This window comes from Phaeodactylum tricornutum, chromosome 6 (assembly GCF_000150955.2).
Source record: "Phaeodactylum tricornutum CCAP 1055/1 chromosome 6, whole genome shotgun sequence".
Classification (NCBI taxonomy): domain Eukaryota; phylum Bacillariophyta; class Bacillariophyceae; order Surirellales; family Neidiaceae; genus Phaeodactylum; species Phaeodactylum tricornutum.
The window spans coordinates 843451-864993 of record NC_011674.1 but is presented as its reverse complement, the minus strand read 5'-3'; the positions used below and the strand labels follow the sequence as shown (position 1 = coordinate 864993).

The following is a 21543-nucleotide window of genomic DNA, read 5'->3' as shown; positions in this document are numbered from 1 at the left end:
CGCTATCACTATCGGAATCTTTGTCACGATGTGATTTGTCTCTCTTTCGCTTGTGCTTCTTTTTGTGCCGTTTGCGGTGCTTGCGACGTCGCTCACGCGAATCTGAATCGGAGTCTCCCGAAGATTCCTGGTCGATTCGGTTCCTCTTTTTCTTATCGGTGTGGTTTGTCCCCCGGGCCAGAATTCGATCCCTTTGCTCATCTAATTCTCTCCGATATTCCTCCATTTTACGATGGTCCATCCCTTCCAAGTTCAGCTTATCTTCGTTCGCTTTTTTGTATGCTTCCCAAGTGGGTCGATTCGAATCGGCCAGTTTTTCCGCAATCGTTCGTTCTTCACGTCCCGTCATGAGACGTACAACGGCTTCCATTTGGGACGACATGCGGTTTCCCGGTGGTGGGGCAGCGGCATTTGACGCAGACGCCGTTGGATTCGGTGGCACTGCAGGCATTTCTGGGTTGCATCCTTTTATAGCACCCACGGGTCGACTGTCTACTCTGGAGTAGTCCACTAGCGACTTTCTCGGTACGCTCTCATCGTCGCCGTTGCGCCGGGGCCCTTTCATTCGGTGATGATCGCTCATTCCGTTACACCTTGCGTTCAGTAGAAGCGCAAACAGTTTAGTCGCAACCAATTTCAGCAAAAAGAAACGCCGGCGGCACGGAGGTGGAGGAGGGGAATGATTAATCGAGCGTGGTGGTAAATGGTGTCGATTGTTTGACAGCACAGGCTCGTGTAGCGGCGAAGCTTTTGGCTTTGGTTGGAACCAAAGAGGTAGTATGCCATCGCTAACAGTAAAGCCTCTATCTCTGGCATGGAGACGACGCGAACGAGGTGATCCTTTTCGTGACAACCCGTCGCACAACAGACACACTTTTGTAGGGCAGGGCTACAAGACTAGCAAAAAGGACATACCGGACTAGAGGCAATGATGGAGCAACATATTTCAATTTACTGTTGAAGAAAGATGCGATAGTCCCTCAATGTTTTTCTTCTGAATTTCTATCTTTTCAAGTCACAGCAAGCAGTTTCATCAAAAGGAGCATTGGGCATTACACATCATTGAAAAGATATGCAAAGCTCAATGTTTACTTGAAGGAGATGCAAAGTCAATGATGGTTCACCAAAAAGGCCGGATTGCACCATGAAAAGTCAGTTCGGTTTACAATTCAGTCCGCATAGATATCTCCGGCAAAATTTTCTTCTGGCGTTTCCAAAGTCTTTAGAGAAACAACGAACAATTCCTGTGACCCTTGTATAGTCTGTTGCGATTGTGAAAAGGGCGAAAGAATTGAGATTGTTCATTGACCGCATTGGAAAGTGCATCTTCGAAGCGGGCCATCAATCATCGTTCCTGGAATAAGGAAATCGGCATGGCGTCTTGTGTCAATTCGATCATTGCGCAAGAACGAATCAAACAAGATCTTGATCTCAGCGAAAGAGTACCAACCAACCATGTCCTACATTCTTTGGCAGTCACTGACTAATGCCGTGAACGACCGGAAGGCTCAGAATCGTTTGGCGACGAGCTTTTGTTCGGAGACGGCCTAGTGTCGGTACCCAAACTTCTGCATCAACTCGGCATTGAGAGCTTTGGCGGCATACGCCCTATCATCGACAGTCATACCGCTGTAGCGTCCTTTTTCGGTTCCCGTCTTGGCGAGTGCCGTCAAAAAATCGGACGATTCACCGTGAACCTTGGCCGGCTGGGTGTAGTATTGAAAGGGTTCCACTCGCTCGGAACCAGTGCATTCAGAGAGTGCCTGGACGACCGCATCGGCATGGAAGAGCATGTCTTCGAAACGTATCACGAGTCGGGGGATATTGGCATCCCAGTAGCTTTGGTACCACGCCGTCCAGTAATCCGCCAGGGAGTCAAAGTTATCCCGCACGTGAGGATTGCGAGCGTTCTGCTCCACTGTAACGGCAAAGGTGGTGTGATTGGGATACTCCACTTTCTCCTGTGGCGTCAACACGAGGTTGGGACAGTGATTGGGTGGCCGAATCCAGTGTGCCCGATACATTGCTTTGCACTGAATGACACAGGTACACAACAGAAGACGCGGGTAAGGTTGAGAAGGAGGGTTTCACGCACACCAGTAAGAAACACCGCAAGTGCGTGTGTTGGCTCGTACCATGGACTTCATCCACCGGTACGGATCTCGCACTATCACGACGGGGAGGGATAATATGGCGTTGTGTGGTCGGTACTTGACCAACGTGTGTTTCCCCCATCCTACGCCGTGCATGTAGGTATCAATCTTTTCCCAATATTCCGGATCATCCAAAGACAAATCCGGTTGTACCCACTGTCCTCGATCCAGATTGTGTAGAACGGTTTGTGCCAAAGCGTTGGTTCCCACGTTAAACATTCCGTCAATCTGCAGCCCTCCAAATTTGGGATACGCATCACGGGTCCGATTGACGTGGTCACGCACAGCGGCTCGGTAGGCGGCACAGTGTTCGAGTCCAAGAATGACGGGTTGCGATCCGTACAAGTCCACCACGTCCTTCCACGAGGGCAAATCGTCGCACCGCGCCTCCGCTGCGGATCGATTCATACCCGTCGCCACGGCGATACGAAGCAGTCTTTCCTTGCCCCGACAATTGGTGGCAAGCGTCTGGAATTCCTCCAAAGGAGACTCGGTCGCGTTGGGAATCGGCTCCGCTGGGACCAGTGGGGGAAACCAGGCGCTCTCGAAAGACTTTTCGTCGTACTGAAGAAACAAATGTTTGTGACCGCGCCATACACTGACCAAGATAGCCATGACGGCCAATTCACCCAGTAAACGGAAGCGACGATGCATTTGGAAGAATTTCGGGGCACACTGTCGTCTGGTGCCCGATCAAATGCCAAAATGGTTTGTGGGTAGGCGAAACCTCACGAGTGTGTTCCTATTAGTATCCAAATCCGTCCCGTTCACCGCTAGCGAGAAAAACCTCAGATGGTTTGGTTCGGAAATTGAGTTTCCCTTGGGAAGGATACTGTCTCTTAATTCACAGTCACGGAGACGACGCCGGCAAGGCCCAACACAACCAGTGGTTTTTGTCAAGTGGGTCACCAGTGCACGATGTGGTACTGAAACCACCAAAAGTCGCGATCTCCACACGAAATTACTAAACAAGGCGACCGATCTTCACAATACGACCACGGACGAAGACAAGACGGTGTTGGAGGGGTCCGACGAACGCTGTTCGCATCCCTCTACTAGAGTTCGGGGTCTATCGCAAAGAAGCGAACGGGCTCGCACTGTGTCACTGGAGCACCAAAAGAAGACGAGGGAAACGGCGAACTGCACACGTACACGTACCCGTAGGATCCGTCACTTGTTGCGGCACGCCGCGACTGACTTTTTCGCTGACCCAAAACTCCAACTCCCTTCCCGTTGTCTCTATCCACATATTTATCGCAACGACGCTTGCCATTGACCATTCCTGTTGATTTCATTCCGTAAACGTTTTACCATGTGCTTGTGTTGTTTTACAATCTCCACCGCCGAAGTCGGCGTCATTGAACGCTGGGGCAAATACAGTCGCCTCGTACAGCCCGGACTCAACGTGATTTGCTGTCCCATGGAGTCGCTCGTGGGCAAACTCAGTTTCCGCGTGCAGCAGCTCAACGTACGCGTCGAAACCAAGACTCTCGATAACGTCTTTATCACTTCCGTAGTATCCGTACAGTACCAAGTCCTCCGCGACAAGGTGTACGAGGCCTTCTACGCGCTTTCCAACCCCGCCAGACAAATCACCGCACACGTCTACGACGTGATGCGTTCGCAACTACCCACACTCGAACTGGACGCCGTCTTTGAAGCCAAGGAAGACCTCGCGCTAGCCGTCAAAAACGCACTTTCCGAAATCATGACTACGTACGGATATCAGATTGTGCAAACTCTCATTACCGATTTGGATCCGGATCAGGTACGTCCCGTGTAATGTTGGGGCGTCTCTCTATGTGTTAGTGTGTGTGTGTGCACGATACTTTGCGCGCCGTGGTTCGGAAGGAGGGTAGTTCACGTCGCGCACTTAATCTTTGGTCAACATTGCGAATGTGCTCATACTCTTTTTTTTCGTTCGCCTTGCTCCACAGCGCGTGAAAAACGCCATGAACGAAATCAACAGTTCCAAGCGACTCAAATACGCCGTGGCGGAGCGTGCCGAAGGAGACAAGATCCTCAAGGTCAAGGGCGCCGAAGCCGAGGCCGAAGCCAAGTACCTTAGTGGTGTGGGTGTCGCCAAGCAGCGCAAAGCCATTGTCGATGGCCTGCGTACGTCAATCGTCGACTTTTCCGATCACGTGGAAGGATCCAGTACCAAGGAAGTTATGGATTTGTTGCTCTTGACACAGTACTTTGACATGATTCGCGACGTGGGAGCCGAGAGCCACTGTAAGACAACCTTTGTCCCATCGTCTCGGGGTGCACCCGACGACATGCGCAACGCACTCCTGCAATCGGCCGCCGGAAGACTCTAAAAAGTTTGCGTCCGAACGATGACTACCTATTTCTGTCGTTCTCCTCGTTTTATTGCCTTTTGCTCCTTGTTTTTCTTCGCGGCAATCCGCGATTCTAATCTGTTTCGTGTCTCAATAATCGTACTACGTTTCTTTTATACATACACTGTACCAACTTTTTTGAGTATTCTACACAACAGAGTGGCTGGGAATTGTACTCTACCCGTTAGATATCTCCTCGTCGTTCCATTTCTCGGACCCGTTTCCGTAGCGACTTGAGTGTTTCGCGGTGAGGACGGTCGAGCGGATCCGGTTCCGCCTCTTCCTCCTCCCACTGGGACTCGTCCTCGTCGTCCACAAAATCTCCTTCGTCGTCTTGATAGACAACGTTAGCGTCGTGGATCCAGTCGTAGCCCTGATCGTACACTAGATCATCGCTGTCGTCAAAATCGGGCGTCCAGGCGTCCGCGTCGTCTCTTGGCCCGCCCTCCTCGTATCGGGATTTAAAATCGGCCACGCCCGTTTCGCAGGCTTCCAGTATGATTCTCCACAAATCCCGGGTCCCTTCTCCGGTAACGCTACTGACGGGCAAGGGCTGGCCGTCGGGTAGACCGAGCCCGTCCCGGATTTCTGCCAAACCGGAGCGTAACTCGTTCGGGTTCAACTTGTCCACTTTGGTGGCTACCACCACGACGGGGATGCCCATGTCAAAGAGAGCGGCCAGGACGGCGCGATCGTCGTTACTGGGGATGCGACGAGCGTCCACCAACAGGATACCCAGGACGAGTTCTTGTCGTCGGGCGAGGTAATTTTCAGCCGTCTCCTGGACCGATTCTTTTACTTGTTTACTCAATTTGGCGTAGCCAAAGCCGGGCAAGTCCACCCATCCCAGTATTTGGGATTCCTTGGCGTCCAACAGAGCGTAGAGATTGACACTGGCGGTAGCGCCTGGTGTTTTGCCGACCCGGGCTTGGTCGTTGTGGGTGGGTAGTTGCCGGGCCGACGAGGACAACCGATTCAGGAGGGAGGATTTCCCCACGTTGGAACGTCCCAAAAAGGCGATTTCGGGAACACCAATCCTTGGAGGCAATTGTTTGTCGAGGAAGGATCCAAGGAACTGCATGCCGGCGGGAGTGGTGACGGGATTGAAGCGCGTCCACTTCAACAGACGCTGTTCCGTGTCGGTAAGGAACGATTTGGACAAGACGGGTGGGGGTGTACGAACGGTCCGCCACGGATCCTTTTCGGCAAGTCCTAGTCGGACTCGTTCCCGGCGTTCCTTTTCGACGTGTACATTCTTCCGAGCTTCTTGGGTACTGAGTACCTGCCACGGTGGTGTCGATGAGCGGGTGGAGGACTGAGAGCTCTTTTTCAAAGTCGCGGAAGCAATCGGAGTCGACGACGATGCTGCCGTCCGGGACGACGTGTTTGTTTTCTTGGCCTTTTTCGTCGTTTTGGTGTGTTTGAATGGGGCCGACGCAGTGCCGGTCGATTTCTTGCGATTCCGGGAGGATTTGGACGCGTGTGAGCCTTTGGCGGTGGCGTGGCACTGCACGCCCGAACGCGGTGTGAATGGTGGAGTTTTGGACGCATAATCCACGGACCGTTGCGGTACACGATTTCTTCGTCGAGTACGGTCAATGATGCTTACTCCGTCCAACCAGAATGCCGGAACGAAGGAAGCTGTCGTCGTTGTTGTCGCCACACGGTGCACCAGTAACGTGACGACCCAAAGTGTGCGCATCCTCCCCATTGTTGTAATCGTCGACGTCGGTATCGTCGTCTATCACGGGTTGCGCGTGGGTATTCTTCCTACGGTCGAATACAGATCGCTGCTTGTCAGAGAAAACGAACGAATCCCTTCTGGTATACAATCAATAGGCTGGGTAATGTGTGTGCTGTGGATGTGATGTTTTGATGGCACCGGGCAACGAACGTATATTCGGGTACTTTGTCACTATTTTGCATTAGTCTGTCTGTCCTTTGCTCCGATACATATGGTTCCCGTCTGTCCAACGCCACCGTCGAAGAAGACCATCCCCTGAGTACTGACACGTGTAATACCACTAGCAATGAGCGTCCATCGATGGACTGACCTGATAAGTGACACTTTTTGGACAGTTGGAAGGCAGAGGCCGATGAGATCCGGCCGATCCCCTCGTTCGAGTGAGACCTTGCTGGAGCCTTCGTCTCGAAGAGAGTACGAAACGGCAGGCATCTCCTCCACACCCGAGTGGGAATCCAGACTGGGAGTCGCCAACCGAAACTGTGAAATAGTAGACCCGAAGCTTCTTACACCTGTACAGAGTTTCTATACATCGATCTATACGTGTGTCGATACACACAAACTACCAAACCGCAATTATACAAGGCATGAAGTTTGTCTATTCCACAGCAATCGTCGCGTCGATTGCGACTGCCATCGGTTGGATGGGTGGGTCGGGCCTTCCGGTGGCGTCGGCCTTTGGTGTTCCCACCACCATAAATACTGCCGTTGCGATTCGTCGTTCGGTGTACAATGCGAGTCGGCGGACTGTACGCTCCCCGTATCGTTCCCGAACGTCACGCACGTTGCGTTTCCTCCAAAACAACGACAACAACGACAACAACGAAGGATCGGATGAAAAAGTGGCTAGTCTCCAAAAGCCTCCGTACGACGAAGGTAGTCACGACGAACTCATGTACGCTCTCGGTGTCAATCTGGCGCGACAACTCGGAGACGTTCGACCCTTGGTGGAAACCGGGGATGAATTGGCTTCGGTAGCCAAGGGACTGTTGGATACCGTCATTGGCCGACTCGAAGATGAAGGGCAACGCGCACTCTTGCAACGTCGGGGACAAGAACTTAACACCATGATTACGGAACGAGCGTAAGTGTCAGTGTCAATCCAAAAGTTGGGAACGAACCGTGCGAGTGTCCGGTGCACAGGATCAGTTGCCTCATCCCCCTGCTACATTGTTGTTACCTAACTCCCCCATGCAAATCCAAAACTATACACTTACACACACACACACACAACTACGCACTTGTCTGTACAGCAACTCGATTCGTGAACGACTGGAAGAAGCCGGACGGGATATGCTCCGGAGCATGGCCGAAACCGACGGTGTCGAAGTACTGCCTAGTGGCGTGGTCTTGCACGTACTAGAGCCGGGACCAGAAGGTCTCGGTAAAGGTGTTCGACCTACTCAGGCGTCGACCATCAAAATTCATTACCACGGTACTCTGGCGGACGGGACCGTCTTTGATTCCACCCTCGGTGGCGAACCCGTACAGTTCCCCCTGGCCGGTGTCATTCCCGGATGGCGAGACGGTACGTATTCCACTGCTGTCCGTCGTCTGTCTAGCCGAGTTGGACTGGTGTATGTGTGTGTGTGTGTTTGTGTCAATGGATGTGGTTGAATTTATTACGATTCCTCTGAGTACTCACTTTGCGGATCCAATCGATTGTGACGGATTACTGTCTGTTTTGCCGTACATTTCATTTTTTTCTAGGCGTGTTGAAAATGCACGAAGGAGAAACGGCCATGTTAGGCATTCCACCCGAACAAGGCTACGGTGCCGAAGGTACTCCAGACGGACGGATTCCGGGAGGCAGCACGTTGATATTCAAGATCCAATTGCTCGAAGTTTTGAGTGCGGGCATTGGCGGTGGTCCCAAAATTGTCGGAGCCGACGGCCGGGCTCTGAAAAAGCGAGACGATGGCCCGGGGCTGTTGGGCGCCGACGGCAAGCCACTGTAACCATTGCCTGGTATACCCTCCCTTTTTTTTCGTTGCGGTGGTTTGCTTGTCGGGTTGCTAATGTAACCTGATACTGTAAACGAAGAAAACGTCCATCTAACGTTCGTTCTCTAGAGACAGAAGCATAGCTCTCCTATCCTGGTTCAATCGGTACGCGTGGCGTGGGACTCGACTCGTTGTTCGGTCCGTGTCTTGTTTTCTTCTGAACTTGAATTTCAAAATTACGGCTCGTTCGGTTTCGACTGTCGAAGAAACGTCTTACTATATGTTCAGTAGCCAATCACATGCACTATTAGGGTTAGGCGTGGGAATGATCGAGTGTGTGCGAAAGCAACGCGAAATAGGGGGTACGTGGCAGGCACGCCTCCGGCCCATTCCGGAACGGAATCGTCGCAAGCCTTTTGGCACCGAACGCCACGCCCGTCGTAGTCGACCCAGTCCACAATGGCGTCACGAATTCGGTGCGTCTCCCCTTTCCTCACAGCTTCACGGACTACTTTTTATCCATGTGTATCGCAACAAGGATCCGTGTCGTTGTAGCAGCGACTGTCGGTGTCGTAGTGTACACCACGGCACCGGCACTGTCGTTCCCGTTCCGGTCCGTGCCTCACGCACCGTCCCACACCACGCCCGGCTGGTCCACGACGACTCGACGGTACGCTTCCCGAGACGACAGTCGCCGTCTAGGCAGCAATAACAACAACAACAACAACGATTCCGTCGATCGTCTGATTCCAGAAACGAGTTTCGGTTCCGAAGCGGTTCCGGAAGACCAGCGTCCCGTCAACGAATATTTGCACGTTCTGCGGCAGCCCATGTTTGATTGGGCCGCCACCGAATCCGGAACCTCCGGTTTGGCGGTGCGCCTTCTGCTTCTGTACGCGACCGTGTTTGGACTCGTCTGCTATCCCATTTCGGGAGCCAGTAAGTGCAACCTTCTTCTGTGATTGGCCCGGGTTGGCACCGGACACGGGTTTGGTCCCATCCAAGGCGCACGCCTTTTTGGTACTTGGTACTGACTTTCTCTTTTATTCCTTTGGAAACCTCCTTGAACAGCCTTTACACAGGAAGGTTACTTATTGCAGAAATTGGCGGCGAGTAACGTTGGCGCCCTGTTACTGGTACTGATCTTGTCGATTCGGTTGTACGCGGGCTGGGGCTACGTCGGTAGTCGCCTCACGTCCAAAGTCATCGAATACGAAGAAACGGGATGGTACGACGGAGACTTTGAACGCAAAACGGAGGCCGAACTGAAACGCGATAAATTTCTCTACAACGACAAGGTCAAACCCGTCGTCGGTCGGGTACGGACCTTTACACTGGGCATTGCCGGACTCTGGATGGCGTCCGTCGTCGGCTACAACGCGTCGCTTTCCTACAAACCCCTCTACGATCAGTACGATCCCCAAATGCTCGAACGACTCAGCTACGACGATCGATTGGCCGGAAAAGCTGCAGCCAACACGGCGGGACGGCCCGCCTACTGCGACAGTCGGTACTACCGAGCCATTGCCAACGGCGGTCAAGGATGCTAAAACACGTCACAATGAACCCCCCGGTAGCACCCAAGAAGTTACCGGACACGAAGCGCTTGTAGTTTAGAGGGGCAAGTGCTTTCTACAAAACTCAACAGCTTCTGTTCTCGAACTGTAGATTCCCCCCTGCTAGGCCGGTCCCCGGCGGATTTCTCGCTCTGTACCAAAATGAGGCGATTGAGGAAGAGTATTTATCATTCAGCAGCAGTAGTGGGGTGGCTACGAATAGTAGTTACAGACACGATTACTTTGTGTTCAATGTCAAACAGTCATCATACATGTAGATGGAAATTTTTATAGGTTTTTGGATAGGTAGAAAGGGTAAATAGGGGGTGTAGATCGATCAATGTGTCGTCTCACTTTCGTGAGTCTTCGTCCTACTTCCAACACAATTGCTGACGGTGTATATTTACTTGTGCACCCCATTGGTTTGTTGTTGGGCCTGGCGCTGTTGAGCCATTTTTTGTTCAAACTTGCGGCGGCAATCCCACTCGTGTACACTGTGGACGGCGAAATTCATCACCAGTTTGTTCGCCGGCTTGACGATCGGATTCTCGAAAAAGTACTCGGCATCCAACGCCTGTTCGGCCGACCAGCGGTGGTCAGGGTTCAACGCCATCAGCTTGGCAATAAGCTCAATCGCATTGTCGGTCATCCACTTGGGATTCGGAAGTTTCGCTCGGAGAGCTTCCGCCAACCGATTCGGGAATCGAGGCTGACCCGCATTGGGACCAAGCTTCTTCCAGAGACGACACTTGTCTCCTAGAGACGGCCACTCTTCCTTCGTGGGATGGCCGCAAGTACGAAATATTAAATCCAACTGAGTGGCTTCGTTGCTGCCCTTGAGGAAGCCGGAACGACGGAACATTTCGGCAATGATGCAACCGACACTCCACATATCTATCTTGTCGGTATACTCCAAGCATCCGAGTAAGAGTTCTGGAGGACGATACCACAAAGTAATCACCTTATTCGTCAATCGCTTCATTTCGCTGTTCCAGCTACGGGCCAAACCCCAATCGGCAATTTTGAGTTCGCCTTGGCGGTTGATCAGCAAGTTGGAAGCCTTCAAATCGCGGTGGATGACCTTGTTGGTGTGCATGTAATGTACACCACCAAGAAGCTGCTGAGACCAAGATTTGACGTGATCCTGCGTCAAGCGAATCTCGGAGGTCTCCAGTACGCCGGTCAAATCATACTCGAGGTATTCAAAGACCATAAAGACGTTTTTGGGGATTTCGCCTTGCTCTGTGTTACGCGGAACACAAAAGATCGACGAGACAAGTGTCAGTACACCAAAACGAACGTCTTCCCACAAGGACGGTACGATTGTTGCAGGCTTATATGCGAGGCACCCATGGACGAGCGCGACCTCGTGATAGAAAGCTTGCACTGCTGTCGGCGGTTTGAACTGCGCGTCCGTTCGTGTCGAGTGGAACGACGCGCGAAAATGAGATCCGCCAAAGCCATCCACCAACGAGACGAAAGCCCAGGTCTTTCTTCCGCAAATGAAAACGCACCTTTGGATGTCACGATTTCCTTGAGCGTCACAATATTGGGATGCGTCAAAACCTTGAGGATTTTGACTTCGCGAAGAGCCGTAATGGGGAAACCGTTCTCCTCCTGTTTCGTGTTGATCCGTTTCAGAGCCACAATTTCGTTAGTGACCTTGTCTTGGCCCACAAAAACACTGCCGTAGGTCCCCTGTCCGACTTGATGTTTCTTGGTAAAAACATTAACGTCACGGAGGACCACGGGAGCTCGAATGGAAAGTTGACCCACGGAACCAGCGCGAGCGCGCTTCGCAATCGGTGCATCCACCGAGTCAGCGGGGCGTTTACTGAGCGGGGTCGGAGGCACATTGGGTGGCGCCGGAGGAGGAGGTCCGTTGGATTTGGGGGGTAGTGGTGGCGGCGGTGGAGCCGATTTGGGGGGTGGTGGGGGTGGCTTAGGGCGGCCGCTTGGTGGCGGAGGTCCGGGCGGCCCGGGGCGTCTAGGGGGAGGGCGTACCATAGTCGACACACTCGCCATGGCTCGCTGAGATGACGGGCCACTAGGGGGCTCCGTGGTTGAAAGCGACGAGATTATGAGAACCCCACAATCGCTTCTAGCGATCTAAACAACAGGAACTCTTCGAGCTTGTTCGGCAAACGGAACAGTAATTTGCCAGAATACGCACAGCGCGTGCAAGCAACCGTAGAATTCACCTCTCCCGGGATTCGATGCAGTCGGTCGACTCCAATTGGAGTTAACGACGCTCACAACGCTCCTGATTGACTTCTCTCTTGACTTTGTCTGAGAAAGTAAGGCAAGGGTAAGTACGAAGAGTCGCTGCAGTGTAGAAGGCTACTAACAGTAAATAGTCTTAACAGAACACGAGCTACGGTCCCTCGCCGGAGTCCTCGGCAACCAACGATTTTGGTACGATCAGTCGTGCGTTCGTCTGACATGCGTCCGTCCACCGTCCTAGTGTTTTACGCGCGGAATTCGTGGACCCTACGAAATTGCCTGCCAGCGAGGGACATCGACGAACGCCGCCGCCAGCCGAATGTTTCTCGATTCACCGCGGAGCGCTCGTCCATCTCTTTCCTAACGATCTCTAACAAAATAACTCACAAAATAGCGGTATTGTTGTATAGGGGAGATTAGGGACTTGTAGAACCCTTGGAAGAAAGAAAAAAGAAGAAGAAACGCAAGAGAACGAAAGAACGAACGAGGATGCCGGGAACCTCGTTGCTCTTTCGGGAGAAGTGACTCGACCTCACCCGCCACAGAAAAAAAACAACGGAACTCCCGTAGTCTTGCCCACGTCAAGGAAACGTTTCACTATTCGAAGTCCATGGAAAACTTTATTTAAATGATTTCTGTCTCGGAGAAATTTCATATAATAACAACGACATCAGCAAGGGACTGCAACGATAGCTTGTCGGCAACACGCCAAATGCATCCCGGCCCTTACGTCTGGCCGTCGTCTTTTGCCCTCCACCGTCCGAGTAACTCTTCACTTTTTCCCCATTTCAACTCTCCACCACTGTCATATCCCTTGAGTTTTCGACCCACTTGACAAAATAGCTTGTTGATTGTAACACCATGATATTCAGTCTTTGCACGCGGAGCCTCTCGTACCACACCCGCCGTGTGTGGCAACACCCCCAACTTTGCCTTCTATCGACAACATCTCCCGAACTCAAGTCGGCGAGACGCACGCATAAGCTATCCGTCCCTTCCCGAAACCATTGGATTGTACACGATGATTTGCGCACACACGTCCGTGAATCACGTGCAGAGTACGCCATTCATGGAGACTTGTACGAGCGCGATACGGGATTGTCCGTGTGTTTTCTCGGAACGGGCGCGGGTCGGACCTCGCTCGAACGCGGAAACTCCGCCACCGCCTTGCGCATGGGCAGCTCCACGTTCCTGTTCGATGCCGGGGAAGGCGTGCAAACGCAAATGATGCGTTCCAAACTCAAGTTCCGAGACGTGCGCAAAATATTCATCACCCATTTACACGGAGATCACATTTTTGGATTGCTCGGATTGCTCCTGTCGATGCAAGAGTCGGGGCGGAGTTCGCAAGAAGACTCCAAACGATATTCCACAGAAAAGTATGCTCTACAGATATACGGACCCGTTGGTCTCTACAACTTTATCGCTATGGGACTCTCACTCAGTATGACGGAGATAAAACGCATATCCGTGGAAGTTTACGAACTAGAAGGCGGTTCTCGCCGATGGCTTCACCCTGGCGGGATCCGGAATTATGCGGAATTTCGACATCGGGGCGTCAAACGGATTTCCGTGCCCCCGAACAAGGACGGTACCTGGACTCTTTGCGAGGCGGAGGAAATCAAAACACCGGAAGACGCCCTCAGATTTAGTAGTCGGCCCAAGGGAATCAGGATCAAGGCTGCCGAGTTACATCACATTCCTAAACTACAGTGCTTTGGCTACGTTGTCGAAGAGCCACAGACCCAACCGATCAATGTTGACGTCGAAAAAGCCATGGAACTTGGCCTGCAACCTGGAAAGAAATACAAGCTTCTCAAGGGAGGGTTCCCAGTAATGAGCGATGATGGTTTGAGAGAGATAAGACCAGAGGATGTCTCCGTGGGAGAGCCGGGGAAACCCCGCAAGTTTGCACTGCTCGGTGACTGCTGTAACGTTCCACGCCCCATGGCGGAGCTTTGCAGAAATGCCGATGTACTGATCCACGAAGCAACCTTCTTGGAAAGCGACTCGGGTGAGCGAGTGGACTTTGGTGGACACTCTACGTCCGCCATGGCTGGGCGGTTTGCTGACTACGTGGACGCCAAAGTTTTGCTACTGAACCATATTAGTCCAGCCTACTCCGGCGACTGGGACTCTATGCGAATGCTAGTGCAAGAAGCCGAGAAAGCCATTCAGAAGAGCAATACGCGCGTACAAGCATCTTACGATTTGCTGGAGCTCTTGGTGCCTCGAGACGGGTTTGACTTTGACAATGACACGAAGAAGAAAGCGGTAGCGAAGACGGATAGCACAATTAATAGTTAGCGTAGGGAAAAGATCACAGGCATAACTACGAATATTTCTCTTTGGCACTGCTTCGAAATTTGTTGAGTATAGCAAATAGCGCAAGCCCTGCACCAAATCCTTGTGTTGGGCTCGTCACAGCGGTAATTAGCCCGGTGCCCCATCCAATCACAGAATCAACGCCTCGTAGTTTCAGGAGATCCTTCGGGAATGCTATACCTTTCAAGACCGCGCTGACAATAACTGCACTGAGTGCTGCCTTGGGGGTCGGCGTCATAATGGACATATATGGCTGCAAGTAAATCCAACACAAGGCTGTCAATATACAAGCCAATTGCGATGTTGTTCCGGTCATGCGCGAAACAAGAGACCGAGACATGGAGCCCGAAACGGGCGCGGATCCTACCGCCGCAGCGACGCCACAACTTACTCCCTGGGCAATCAGTTCCCGCTCGGCGTTCCAAGGAATACCGTCCTCATTTTCGAACCCCGAGGCAATGCCCATGACGGAAAGGAAGTTCACACCGGCAAATATGCTGGCAGACAGAGCCAACATGAACCAAGAACCACCAAATTGAGTCACAATTGGCACTTCCGTGACCAGCTTTCGAACATCCACGACTTCGACAGGAATGCGTAATCCCCCGAAAAAAATACCGGCGTCCGGATCCAAGGCTGGAATTTCTCCCACTACGCCACCAGAATAGTTGTACAAAACGCTGTAGGCGGTGGCGGCTGCTGTTACCAAGATTACTTCGGTACCGGGAGGCAAAAAGCGAGGGAGGTACGTCTTTCCCTCCATGATAAAAGCTGTACCCAGAACGAACATGATTGTCGGTTCCAGTCCCCACATGTTGGGATGGATGAGAGCGAAAATGAAATTGGTCACGTTCGGCAAGCCCGGGAATGCAGCCTGAAAGGGTGCCACAAGATCCCTGAGCGTTGACTCCGCAACGTATTGCTTCAGTTCCGATCCACCCAAGGCAAAAAACCCGTTGGGAACGGCCGAAACCAAGACTCCGACGGCGCAACCCCATTTGAAACCTGATCGTACCGGCTGCGGCACCCACTTGGCGAGTTTCCCGAACCCGATCAAAGCCAAAACTACAGAAGCTAAACCAATGTACAACGAATACGCCGCCACCAAGTCGACATAGGCCTCTTCTCCGTATCTCGCTACGTAAGCTTCACCATCCAAATCGGACTTGGCCATCAGGGCTGTAATCGAGGTGACGCCGGCGTTCATAAAGGGACTGCCCGTGACGATCCCCCACGCCGCCAAAGGAGGACCCGCCGTGGCTAAACCGCGGTATCCAGCGTAACCCACCGTCTCGGCGTAGGCAATCAGCTGCGGTACCGACGTTGCTGCCATGATGACACCCGATAGGAGATCTCGGAATGGGCTTGTGAGACAAAACGGGACGTATCGGATTGGATTGGATTGATACACGCAGTTGAGCATTAAGCAAGTTGGAATATAATTAATCAATTAGCACGTGCTCGAGTGAGTACTTACTTGAAAGGTGGCTTCGCCATTGTACTTCCTGGTGGGTGGATTAGATCGGGTTGGTGTGAGACAATCTATTCAACCGTTTGTACGGGTTTGCGCAGCCCATTAAAACAAACTCGACATTTGCTGGAAGTCGCATCACATCTCGGCAGTTTTCTACCCACGAAGTGTCACGTCAACACTTCACAGTTGACTGTGAGGGAGAGGCAATCTCGGGGGTGGGGGGGGGGAATCTAACCCTTTATCCCAGCCCTTCACTGTCAGACACAACAGTTTCAATTAGTGTGGGAGGTTTCCGGCATATACCCTGGTATTGTACTGACTGACGGAATTGCGAAGCGTCATATAGCAACCAAAAGTAGGTGGCGACTATCGCTCGGCATGCTCAGTTTTCTTATCACCAGTGCGACATGATAGATTTACATGCCTTTGCACCCGATTGATTGTATATGTAATTCACAGTCGATACTCGGAATAATTTGACTGTAAAGAACGAGTCTTAACCGTAAATTCAAACCGTTGCTGACGGTGAAAAAGCAAATCTTATGTGCGAAACACAAACTGGAAGCTACACGACATTCGTACCAAAAATGCGTAGAATCGTTGATTGATGAATTGAGTTTATGTCTAGACAACTGCGCCCTCGTCGCTCTAGACCATGATTCATCGTCATGAGAGTTTCGATACTTCAATTTCCCATACAATCCGAGCATCACGAGGCCGACATTCCAACAATTCCAATGCAATCGTCGTGAGCGCATAGGATTCCATCACAAGTCAAAATTTGACAGCGTTCACCATGGCGCGGGCGGCGAAGGCGCCACGCACTAGCTGGCTTTGGACACTTGTGCTATTTGCTGCCTTGTGCATGTATACATCATGGATGTGGGTCTTGAATCTTCAGGTGATTATCGTTTCAGAGGCGGACCATCTCAGCCTCATGTTGCGCGATGACAAGCATCAGCAAACCGGAAACGAGAAGGGGCTTCATCCTCTAGGTTCAAACACGAACAGTAAGCACTGAAAACAGATTTTACGGTTGACGCGTCTATAGTAGTGGCAAGCTCGGCGGATGCAGGACTTAGATCAAAACGAAGCCATGAGGAACATGCTTCGCAAAAAGAAATGGAGGGACAGGAAGATGTCCATCTGGTTTTCAGTACGGGATGTTCGGTCTGTTGCAGTCATATGGCTTTTTCTTCCAGGCATGGCAGTCAGGACACGAGGGACACGTGACACGGGTCGCCTCGGGTTGCGAAGAGGAAGATGCGCAGCAATTGTTACTAGATCACGATCGACTTATAGTCAAGGGCATGTCGGACCGCTTTCATTTGCATTTAACTCCAGATTACAGCAAATCGACCATCCCCGAAAAAGACTACAAATTCTTCAACAAACCCATGGGTCTGCGACATTGGATGGAGAACGGCTTGGGGTTTTCGGCTAATCAAAGTAGAATGGGCACGGCGTCAAAACTGGAAGACACTCTTTTTGTGATTCTGGATCCGGACCAGTTTGTCACTCAACCCTTTCGACGCGAATACGGACGAGATGCCCAATTATGGGCTACGACGCCGTCGCAAGCTAAAGTAAAGATCGAACGAGGGAAGCCCATGGCGCAGCTGTACGGACTTGGCGCGCGTTGGAAGGAGAATATCAATGCTACGTTTATACTGAACAGCGCCACAGCACCTTCTACATTAAGATCCTGGAATACCGAAGACATTTTGAATCACTACTCGGCTGGCCCACCCTATATGGCGATGGGGAGCGACATGTACAAGATTGTTTACACTTGGGCCGAAATGGTTGTCCCTGTTTACCATCTGACAAAAACCCACCTATCGGAAATGATTGCTTATGCGGTGGCGGCGGCCCATTTAAACCTACCGCATCAGCTTTCACGCACGTTCATGCTGTCCAATGCGTTTGCAAGAAGTGAATCGTGGGCGTGGGTGGACGAACAAAGACCTGTGCAAGTGTGTCAACCACAGCCAGCCAAGATCACTCCACTAGTAATACATTATTGTCAAGAGTACTTCTTGGGACCCTATTACTTTTTCAAGTATTACGTCCCCAAGAACCAACCGGCAGTTTTTTTATCTTGCGAACACGAGCTGTTTGCGCAACCACCTGTCAATGACGTTATTGCCACAAAGTACAACTCTTCAGTAACTCGTGATGGAAAGCGTCACGATTTAGAGCCTCAAAGCGCCCAACGCATGGCCTATATGCTGTGTCAAGTGCTGCCACGGATGAATGCAATAGCCAGACACTTCAAGAGCCAGGAGTGTCCAGCAGGGACGGCCAACTTGAACGCTACATTCTTTTTCAGACCGCGCAAGAAAAACTAGCTTTTGCTACAAGCAAGAATATACATTACACAGTATAGGTCTAGATGCACTGTCATCAGAGGTCTATCATCTCGTGGACAGTGTTCTGTTTGCTAATGAAAGAAAAAGGACGAAAAGCAATTCGCTCGAATCAAACACGCGACGATGACGCTTTCCCCCAATAATTCGGGATCGTATTTACTGTTAATCCTTTTTTGGAGTTTGACATGGTAAAGGTAGTCCAATTTCAAAGGCTCCCATCGTGAGGCACAAAGTCTATCTTTGTGTGTGTAGTTGAATGTGCCGCAAATTTGCCGAAAATATTGAGCTAGCGTGAAAAGACACAATGAACAGTGCCTGGGTTCCGAAGTGGATAAAGGCTAGAGAGGTACTTTATTACTAGGCAGGTGGATGTTTAACTGTGAGTGATGTACTGACAGTAGACCCTATCAACCTACCGTGCTTTGGAAAAAAGGAGTATTCCTCTCGTAAGGGATCAAATGGGCAGGAAATGTGAATACTGTAAACCTTGATAGCCAATAGAGGAAAACTGACGAAGGACGAGCGAACGCTACAAGCCCTTCAAGAAAGCGAGAATATTTCATTCACACACACACACGCGGGTTTCTCGAATGATACGCTCAATTCGAATTGGAAACAAACTCTTGTCGTGAAAGACCGCTCCCTTCTCCTTCATGGTACTGACATTGTGATGCGCCAACACTGCAGTTGTTTCTAAAGTCAACACGACAGTTGAGGAGCAACCGTACGTCAATCACCATGGACTTGGATCAGCTGTTCACGTGTACAGACTACCAAACATCGCTAATTCGAATACCTTCTGCCACCAATTCTCGCGAAGGAGCCGACGACGACACCCAGACGCTGTCCGAAGTAGAAACTTTGGTGACCCCCTCGGATGCCCAGCCCTTCATCGAGATCGAGCTCTCGTATTCGGCAGCGGCGAGTACGGATTACGACTTGACGGGACAAGTCCTTTGGCCTGTCTCCGTCTTGCTGGGTCACTATTTGGCCTCTACTTCGGGTAGTCACCGGATTCGTGGTCGATCTGTTGTAGAGCTAGGTGCCGGAACGGGGCTACCCGGCTTGGTGGCAGCCAAGACTGGCGCCGCCAAGGTTGCCGTTACGGACGGCAACCCTGTGGTACTGGATCTCTTGTCGCAAAACGTGTCCACACTCCGACGCCCACACGAATCAAGCTCGTGCGAACTCGCGGCGCAACAATGTGTCTGGGGCGACCGAACGCATTGTCATCGCCTGCTACGGAAAATGGACGACGTTGTGGATGTCGTGGTCGCCGCCGATGTCGTACAATGGCCCGCCGTCGTCGAACCCTTGCTGCATACCGTCAAAGCGTTCTTATGGAAGTCGACCGCACCCGAACCGGTCATGTTGCTGGGCATTGTCAACCGCGCCGCGTCAACCTACGAAATGTTTTTTTCACTGGCGGAAACGTTAGGCTTTTCTACTCGGTCTGTGCCCTACGAGGAATTTCTTGCCAACGGTGCGCTGCCGAAATCCTGTCGCGAGTTTGGAGGCCGCCAAACCGAAATTGTGGAGGCGGTTTTGACGGATCGCAGTGAGCTTCCAATCCTTTTGCGGGAAGACAATGCTATCGATTGTACGATAGGCGCTACTTTCGAGAACACGACCTTTCTTCCTTGCTAACTCAGCTGCATAAAATGGATTGCTTTAATTATGTTTCTATGGTGATGGTTGGTTGCGTTTGGATTCACATTTTGTCTGGACTCTTGGTGCTGGCGTTTGGGTATTGCACAGCACCGTAATCTTCCACAGAATGTTGCAGCTTTAGTGTCTCCAAGTCGCCATCGAGTAATGGATTTACAACTGCCTCCCGTAGTCGGATTGAAGCGGCCACGGCGTCCCAGTCTTTCAGAACAAAAGCAATCAGCATAACCAGATTGATTCCAAAGTACGGTGGCCAAGTCCATTCCCAAGCAGCATTAATTCCGCCTTCCAGGACCACTGCTCCATAGTACGAAGCTGGTAAACCAAAGACCCATAAAAAGACTATAGTCACGATACCGAGTGTCCATTGCATACCGAGACCGGTAGCAATTCCCATGATAATACCAAAGATGCTGAGGTTCCAGAAGTAGAAACAAACCTTGCCCCAGATTTCTTCGCTTCCGTCCAGAACTTCCGGTTCTTCCGTAAAAATATGGAAAACAAGCTCTCGGTAACGGTAGAGTAGAACGGTGACGCCCGAGAATAGTATCGTTCCCAGCACAAGACAAGCCAGCGCCAACTCTTTGGCGCGGAGTACATTGCGCGGCAAGGTGGCACCCAGGCGAACAGCCAGTGCAATACCGACCCCGAGAGATACCATGAACGCCACCGTAATGACTTGCGTCGGAATGGTGTGTACCGACAAGGGAATGACGCCCAACGTCCCAACCACCAGCGCCAGTGCTTCCCAATAGACCCATTCCAAACTGGCAAGCATCCCGCCAATGCCCAAGATCTACACGTCATTCCGCACAATAAGATGAGTCAGAAAAAAGAATCAGACATAACGATCAACCATAAAGCAGGAACGACGTACCATATACGACGAAAAGGATTTCCATTCCAACGCGTCTCTCCATGCACGGATTCCCGGCCAAGTCCGTGGATCGTGTGGTTGCCAATACCATAAATAGAACAAAAGAAAGCATGCTTGGAAGGACTGGTAGACCAGAATGGCCAGGGCGGCACCACAAAAACCGAACCATGACGTAAAAACTTGCAAGGCGAGAGGCAGCACCACGATGCAACTTAAAAAGGCTGCCACCATCAACGGCATCATAACATTTTGTGCCGAAAGAAATTTCCAGGTGACCATGTAGAGTGCGTAGAAGGGTAAGGCAAATGCGTAGATGAGGTAAAAGTGCCATGCGTGTTTGGATGCTTCGGCATGTTGACCAACCGCCTCTAGAATCGGTTGCATCCAGATTAATAGAACCACATTCACGGGTATTAGGATAATCATACTGCCCAGAAACCCCCGAATGGCATACAGACCCACTTCTCGATAATTGCCTGCTCCGAATGCTTGTGGTGACAACGTATCAGCGGCCGAGTACAAACCCGACAACAGTGACAGTGTAAACAAATTACCGGTGAGGTTTGCCAATGTGTAGCCATCCAGGTAAACCGAACCAAAGTTTCGACCTACATAGGATGCGGTGAGGAAGGTTGGAACAGTAAAGCCGAGCTGAATAACTGCGGTTGGTAGAGCCAGGTTCAGCAACGACTTGGCTTCTATCCACGGAGTCGACTTGTCGAGAATTTCCCCCGCCGAAGTGACACTTAGTCGCTCGTTGGCGTTGGCGTTCATGACGCTCATGGTCCTCTATTCTACCTCTATAGTGGGGGCCTTCTTTGTGCCAGGCCGGGCAGGGCAGAGTAAAGCAACAGGGTACAACTTTA

The 21543-nt window shown here is 51.5% G+C and overlaps 8 protein-coding genes across 8 annotated transcripts; 4 read left to right on the top strand and 4 right to left on the bottom strand.

The window, feature by feature from the left end:
* Positions 1–1547: 1547 nt before the first annotated feature.
* On the bottom strand, positions 1548–2807 carry PHATRDRAFT_35009 (predicted protein; the record flags this gene model as incomplete). Its single annotated transcript, XM_002179272.1, has 2 exons — positions 1548–2033; positions 2136–2807. The coding sequence occupies 2 exons, from the start codon at positions 2805–2807 to the stop codon at positions 1548–1550; spliced, it is 1158 nt and encodes a 385-aa protein (XP_002179308.1).
* Positions 2808–3415: 608 nt separating this feature from the next.
* Positions 3416–4616, top strand: PHATRDRAFT_19805 (predicted protein). Its single transcript, XM_002179487.1, has 2 exons — positions 3416–3921; positions 4091–4616. Exons 1-2 carry the CDS (start codon positions 3466–3468, stop codon positions 4472–4474), a joined length of 840 nt encoding a protein of 279 aa, XP_002179523.1. The 5' UTR covers positions 3416–3465; the 3' UTR covers positions 4475–4616.
* A 363-nt stretch (positions 4617–4979) lies between these two features.
* Positions 4980–5576, bottom strand: PHATRDRAFT_11634 (predicted protein; the record flags this gene model as incomplete). Its single annotated transcript, XM_002179271.1, has 1 exon — positions 4980–5576. A coding segment is annotated over one exon (597 nt), but the record flags the coding sequence as incomplete, so codon positions are not given.
* A 3382-nt stretch (positions 5577–8958) lies between these two features.
* On the top strand, positions 8959–9531 carry PHATRDRAFT_7136 (predicted protein; the record flags this gene model as incomplete). The annotated part of the gene is made up of 2 exons (XM_002179486.1): positions 8959–9121; positions 9254–9531. Coding segments are annotated over 2 exons (441 nt in total), but the record flags the coding sequence as incomplete, so codon positions are not given.
* Positions 9532–10007: 476 nt separating this feature from the next.
* Positions 10008–11899, bottom strand: CDKC2 (predicted protein). Its single transcript, XM_002179270.1, has 2 exons — positions 11211–11899; positions 10008–10974 (listed from the first exon to the last, which is right to left on the bottom strand). Exons 1-2 carry the CDS (start codon positions 11761–11763, stop codon positions 10142–10144), a joined length of 1386 nt encoding a protein of 461 aa, XP_002179306.1. The 5' UTR covers positions 11764–11899; the 3' UTR covers positions 10008–10141.
* Positions 11900–13059: 1160 nt separating this feature from the next.
* On the top strand, positions 13060–14082 carry PHATRDRAFT_11850 (predicted protein; the record flags this gene model as incomplete). The annotated part of the gene is made up of 3 exons (XM_002179485.1): positions 13060–13303; positions 13337–13437; positions 13573–14082. Coding segments are annotated over 3 exons (855 nt in total), but the record flags the coding sequence as incomplete, so codon positions are not given.
* Positions 14083–14677: 595 nt separating this feature from the next.
* On the bottom strand, positions 14678–15871 carry PHATRDRAFT_45325 (predicted protein; the record flags this gene model as incomplete). The annotated part of the gene is made up of 2 exons (XM_002179269.1): positions 15764–15871; positions 14678–15650 (listed from the first exon to the last, which is right to left on the bottom strand). Coding segments are annotated over exons 1-2 (993 nt in total), but the record flags the coding sequence as incomplete, so codon positions are not given.
* A 2999-nt stretch (positions 15872–18870) lies between these two features.
* Positions 18871–19779, top strand: PHATRDRAFT_35002 (predicted protein; the record flags this gene model as incomplete). Its single annotated transcript, XM_002179484.1, has 1 exon — positions 18871–19779. One exon carries the CDS (start codon positions 18871–18873, stop codon positions 19777–19779), a length of 909 nt encoding a protein of 302 aa, XP_002179520.1.
* Positions 19780–21543: the final 1764 nt, after the last annotated feature.